A 6,528-nucleotide genomic window follows, 5' to 3' on the forward strand; every position below is an offset into this window, starting at 1 on the left:
ATCCATCCCTATCTCCTTCATCCCCCCCCCCTTCCCCCGGGGCGGCCCCCAACATCCCAGAAAAAAGAAAAGTGAAAAAGGAATAAGAAATTAAATTTGCAGACTGCAAATTTCCATCTCTTTCCGTTTAGGGACCCGCAGGGAGGAATGAAGGACTTGAGTCTTCATATCATTGAATCACCATGGACCCGAGAAGTGATCTATATATATTTTTTTTCTGATTTTTTATATATCATTTTATCGTAAAATACCAAAACTGAACCATTTATTGGTCGGGCAACAATTTTGATCTGTTTGGTCAAAGAAATAATGAACACCGTCCACTACATCCACAATACCATGTTATTCTTTGTTTAGTCTCACAGATGGATCCTATAAATGAGTGCCAATGTTGCAATCAAACCCTACTCGACTCACAATCGTTTCTCTTCTAGCTCTGCATTTGTTTCTTCACTCGAGTTCAAAACAAACTGGTAGACTTTGATAAACGAGCATGGAAATGTTGTCCAAGAAAGCTACATGCAAATCGCATGGGCAAGACTCTTCCTACTTCCTGGGATGGCAGGAGTACGAGAAAAATCCGTTCAATGAGGATAGAAATCCATTGGGGATCATTCAGATGGGACTAGCAGAAAATCAGGTATGTAAAAACCATAATTCTGTCACAATTATTGGAAAGGAGACTAAAAAATAGAAAATTTCATGTGTATTATATGGCCAATTTTTTTTCCTTTTAATTATTTTGGTGAAGTATTATATAACTACAGTTCTGAATTCGTTGAATAAGAAGGAATGGAATTTAAGCACAGTATGACGTACGAAATACATTCCAACCATGCATGCTTCCGAATGTCATCTGTTGTATGTGGAATCTGCTAAATTTCCAACCTTACCAGCACACAAATGGAATATACTCTTCGGAAAAGTCTGACCACAAAATGTTAAAATATGAATTTTCTTTGAGAACCAATGTTAATTGAGAGCAATTTTCCATGCATGTGACATGTCGTACTTAACTCCCTTTTTCTTTCTCTGTCTCTAATTGCAGCTCTCTTTCGACCTTCTTGAATCATGGTTGGCAAGAAATCCAGATGCTACAATGTTTGGAAGCAATGGAGGATCCATATTCAAAGAACTGGCGCTTTTTCAAGATTATCATGGCTTGCAAACTTTCAAGACTGTAATGATTATCATTTCACCACATTTATGATTAATGTGCTATGTACTTTGCTCTATTTCCACTGTACCAGATTGTTTGTCTAAAACTAGGCTCCGCCATTCTCAGGAGTTGGTTGAATTTATGGCCGAGATCAGACGGAATAAGGTAAGATTTGACCCGCAAAAACTCGTACTCACAGCTGGTGCAACTTCAGCAAATGAGACTCTCATGTTTTGCCTTGCCGAACCTGGCGAAGCTTTTCTTATCCCTACGCCTTACTATCCCGGGTAATGTCGTCAAACAAGCCAGGAGCTTTTTTGCAGGAAAATGATTCAGCCAGTTCCCCCCATCAACTGTTTTTTTAACCCCTTTCTTTTTTCCTTATGGTCAGGTTCGATAGAGATCTTAAATGGCGAACCGGGGTCAAAATTGTTCCTATACATTGCTCTAGCTTGAATGGTTTCAGAATTACCAAGGCTGCCCTGGACGAAGCCTATGATGAGGCGCTAAAACTTAATTTAAGAGTGAAAGGGGTGTTTATCACTAACCCTTCGAATCCATTGGGCACGACCATGAATCAAGACGAATTTAATCATGTCATCAGCTTTGCGGTGTCCAAAAATATTCATATAGTTAGTGATGAAATATATGCTGGAACAGTTTTTGATTCCTCAAAATTCACAAGCATCATAGAAGCTATAATGGACCGGAACCTGGAAAAAACCGATATCTGGAGCCGAATTCATGTAGTTTCTAGCCTGTCAAAGGATTTAGGCCTGCCTGGATTCAGAATTGGTATGATTTATTCCAATAATGAAACGCTAATAGCTGCTGCTACAAAAATGTCAAGCTTTGGACTTGTTTCCTCCCAAACTCAATACCTACTTTCCAAACTTCTTGGAGACAAAAAGTTTACCAGGCACTACATCCAGGAGAATCAGAGGCGGCTTAAAAAGAGACAACAGGTGCTGGTCTCCGGCCTTCAAAGTTATGGGATCCCATGCCTAAAAAGCAATGCTGGATTATTTTGTTGGGTAGACATGAGAAATTTACTGAGTTCAAATGCATTCGAGGCTGAGATGGAGCTTTGGAAGAAGATTCTTTATGAGGTTGGCTTAAACATCTCTCCTGGATCTTCTTGCCACTGTACTGAACCTGGTTGGTTTCGTGTTTGCTTTGCAAACATGTCACAAGAAACATTAAACCTTTCGATTCATCGACTCCAGGCATTTGTCACTTCCAATGGAGATGGAAATTATCAGAATCAGAAGCTGTCCACAAGAATCTCTAGACGAAATTCACTAGTGGTTAGCTGATCATTTTTCGTCAGTTGGGGTCTTAGTAATACTGCATGAACATGTTACATGCTTGTATTTTCGTAAATTTCTGGGTTAATTTCACATACCTCCCCTGAGGTTTTTCACAATTACAGAAAGCTCCCCTCAAGTTTTAAAAATTACACCTACATCCCCTATTTTCACTATTTTAGTAACATTCTAGGCCCAAAAGACTATACTTTTTTCAAAATTTCTATAATACCCTTGAGTTATAATTCACAATCAAATGGTTCACAGTCTCTATTTCATTTATCTTTACTTGATATCACTATTACCTACCCATCAACATCTAAATGACCATTAAATAAATACTTATCTTTGCTCTAATGTTCCTCTTTTACCTAAAATTTTTGTATGCAGACTATTGTATCAACTATAAACGCTACATCAGATACCCAAAAACTTACCTACAATCTCATATCAATTTTATATTTTACTTAATACATAATAGTATTCATCAATATCACTAAATTTCAATTCCACGACCGCCACCTTTTTAACACAAAATAATTTAAACCATCACTACTAATATCAATATCCAATATATTCCATTGGCACAGAGTTCAAAATCAATCAAATTCTCTCTGTAGGAATAATATCAATAATTGTAAATAAAAAATAGAAACATAATGCAGTTATAAATATATACCAAGAACAATTTTTTTTTTCATGGCAACCACAACAGTATAACCTATATTTAGTTCCTATTTCACTTCTTATATTTAATTTTTATTTTTTATCATTGTCACTATCTTCATCTCTATCTAGTTTGGTAATGAAATGAGTACTCAATTTGTCATTTGACAATTTCAATTTGTTAATGCCTATAAAAAAAATTGGCAACAAAAATGGACGCAAGGAAACTATTTAATGATAATGGAAAATCGAGAACTGGGAATAGATACCAAGACATGTAAATAGTGGTGGTTTGGTGTGAATGGTAATTTTATTGCTGGTGACAGTACACATTTGGTTGATAATAATAAACGAATGGGTTTGAAAGAAAAATAAATGCAGGAGGAAGATAATAGATAGTTAAATAAGAAAAATTGTAGTTTGAATTATTGGTTGATAATAGATGAGAGAGCCTTAATATTTGAAAGAGTTTTTTAATGAGTTGACAATTAATGAAGGGCATTACTATCTTTTTATCACACCAAAGGAGATCTTTATAATTATGTAAATATCAAGGGAGCCGAATGAAATTATTAAAAATTTTAGAGGAGGTTTCTGAAATTATCCCTAAATTTTACTTTCTAGTAGTTATCAATAATGTACATAAGAAAATAGCAGAAGAAGCTGCCTTGTTCGACTCAATGATTATGATGGACCATGACTTGTTGGTAATAGTACAGCCATGAGATCCGAGTAGCAATTTCTACTTGGTGACATCATGTTTATTATGTACAAGAATAATTGAAGATATCAGAAGAACTTCGTGGTGGATGATTCCTGTTGGGCATCTCGTTTCCATGTGTGTCACGATTGCGAGTTATTCTCTTGGGTATATATCTTCTTCTTTTAGGAAGAAAGTGAAGTGCACAACTCAGTTGTTTGTCACAAGTCAAATACAAATTCAACTACGCCACGACAGCATATGACTTTGTAAGAAAAATAAGTAAATCTATCCCTTAAAGAACCATAATTATAATCCTTAAAGAAAAAAAAAATTGAACCAGGTACATATCGGTGTGTTACATACGCTAGGAGGGCTGATGGATTGGGTGGTTTAGGGAAAGAAGATTAATTATTACATTGAGAGGAGGGATGAACTGAGTGGTTTAGAAAAAGAAGTGTAAGTGATAAGTTTCGAGTTAGATTAATTATTATCTACAATTACTGGGATGTATAAGAGACTTTTAGATATAATAGAATATAACAGTGGAACCCAGACACATTTTCAGTGGAGGCACAAATAAAAGAAAAACCTTTTTACTTTTGTAAATAGATGCATACAATTTTCTATAACCTATTGGAAAAAATTTGTATTAATCCTAAACATGTTTTCAAACAATCCTTTCATATCACAAACATTATACAACAAATAGTGTTACAACGAAGAATGCAAAAAAAAAATCCAAATAATATTAACTCCAACGCTCACATAAATGTTCATCTATAGGAATAGCAGTGGATGATCAAGTAAAATACATTACCCAGGGGTATCCAATCCAATAGTTAATCTGATTAGACCACCAATGAATTATCCATTAGAATTTGATATTGATGAGGGATTACCAATGAGTAGGCAAATAGAATTTGGTAAAAGGATTTCAAAACTCAATACCGGATACCTAATTATATATATATATATATATATATATAGTTTGATTCTTCTTTTGGATATTTGCTAAAATTGCTAATAGCCAAAGATATATTTTAATTAAAAGTCTCAAATGGAGATAATTATTTGCAAAAATGAAAGAACGTTGATTTAATCCTTTAAAATGTTGAATATTTATCATACAAGTTCTATGGATCCATGATAGGGTATAATTTGTTAGTATTTTTATTATTAATTTTTCCTTTTATCCCTGATAAATATTGTATTAATTGTTGATATTTACTCATATTTGGTATCTGGACTTAATTTCAGGAATGAAGCAGAAAATCATCAAAAAGGAAGGATTTTATGGAAAATAGGGAGACTTCTAAGGGTTTCAATTCTTGGGCCCTTGAATTGGTGGGGGACCACAAGCTAGTGGAAAGCATCTAGTCATTTGAACTCTTAAAAGAAAGCTACGGAAAAGAGACTTGGAACAAGAAGTACTTGGAGGGATTTGTCCACATGTGTGGGGATCACCTAGATAGCCTTTAGTCATCTTTCTCTTGTTGCTTAAATAGGGATAACGTAGAGTAGCAGGGACATCTGGAGTTTTAGTCTTTTAGTTTAGTTTTAGTTTTGCTTTCTCCGGACTGGCCTCTGACACATGCCAGGTGTTCGACAATATTCCCCAACGGGGAGAGTTTCTCATGAGGCGTGGTTAAGCTTTTCTAGTCAAGGGGACAACTGACGATTTGGTTCGACAATTACTGTGAGATCGAATCTGTTTTAATTATTTTCTTCATTTATTGGTATTTATATGTTCCTTGATTTTAATTGCTATGGCCTTGTGTATGATTGATTAGTGCGCAATAATTAATTATTCATATAGGCTATTTTTGTTAAATAGGGGTAATTGAATCCGTAATTGTTCATTATCTCTACCTCAGTAGCAACTGGCGTAATTGGGTTTATGTCAGGGGAGCATATGATCTAATTTAAATAAACCCTCGTAGCGTGTTTGTTGGTTAGGATTGGGCCTTTCTAATTATTAATGCAATCTAGAAATTAAATCCTACGGTCGTACCTAGGGTTATTTTTGGGTTAGAGAAATAGCTAACGGTCGTACCTTAGCTATCGAGAAATTAAAGAAGGGTTGGTTGTTTATCGCGTGTATGACAACTATAACTAATCTATTGCTAAATGTTGGAATTATTTCTGCATCAATGATCAGTGCATGAACCATTTCTGATGTGTACCCTTGGCTAGAGTTTCCCCAATCATTTCTTTTAATTAATTATTTTCTGCAGTTAATTTATTTAGTTAGCATTTAATCCAAAACCCCCCATACTTCGGACTCTAGAAGAAACGAATTATCCCCAGTCCCTGTGGATTCGACCCTACTCACTGCTATATACAAAATCTGTATTTTTCTCGAGTAGGTTTTTATTATTGCACAGGTTCGGCACCTGTCAATTTTTGGCGCCGTTGCCGGGGACTGGTGCCAGGTTAATTTGTTTCTTTTTGAGTTCATCTTTTTTTTATTTTTCTTATTTATTTTTCTCTTATTTTTTTTATATAGTTTATGGCTTCTAACACTCCGTATTTTGGTGATATAATGGATTTTGTTTCCGGGGAAGGCGATGAGACTAGTTTTTTCGCTAAGTTTGCATATTCAGAGGCACTAAACTCTATTAGAGAAAGAATGGCTGCTGCAACCTGTAAAATTTGTTATGTCAGGGATCATTCAACCGGTATGTGCCCCGAAT

At 35.1% G+C, this 6,528-nt stretch overlaps 1 protein-coding gene across 1 annotated transcript; it reads left to right on the top strand.

Annotated features, from left to right (window-relative positions):
- Window positions 1-463: 463 nt before the first annotated feature.
- On the top strand, window positions 464-2,585 carry LOC113711176 (1-aminocyclopropane-1-carboxylate synthase 3-like). Its single transcript, XM_027234358.2, has 4 exons — window positions 464-640; window positions 1,049-1,180; window positions 1,286-1,446; window positions 1,551-2,585. The coding sequence occupies exons 1-4, from the start codon at window positions 494-496 to the stop codon at window positions 2,473-2,475; spliced, it is 1,365 nt and encodes a 454-aa protein (XP_027090159.1). The 5' UTR covers window positions 464-493; the 3' UTR covers window positions 2,476-2,585.
- The last annotated feature ends 3,943 nt before the right edge of the window (window positions 2,586-6,528 follow it).

Source organism: Coffea arabica, chromosome 10e (genome assembly GCF_036785885.1).
Source record: "Coffea arabica cultivar ET-39 chromosome 10e, Coffea Arabica ET-39 HiFi, whole genome shotgun sequence".
NCBI lineage: Eukaryota > Viridiplantae > Streptophyta > Magnoliopsida > Gentianales > Rubiaceae > Coffea > Coffea arabica.

Excerpts from the sequence above, each read along its gene's own strand:
- LOC113711176 (XM_027234358.2), top strand. The coding sequence starts at position 494 with ATGGAAATGTTGTCCAAGAAAGCTACATGCAAATCGCATGGGCAAGAC. Across the intron at positions 641-1,048 it reads TGGGACTAGCAGAAAATCAG|CTCTCTTTCGACCTTCTTGA; the intron begins GTATGTAAAAAC and ends CTCTAATTGCAG. Across the intron at positions 1,447-1,550 it reads CCTACGCCTTACTATCCCGG|GTTCGATAGAGATCTTAAAT; the intron begins GTAATGTCGTCA and ends CCTTATGGTCAG.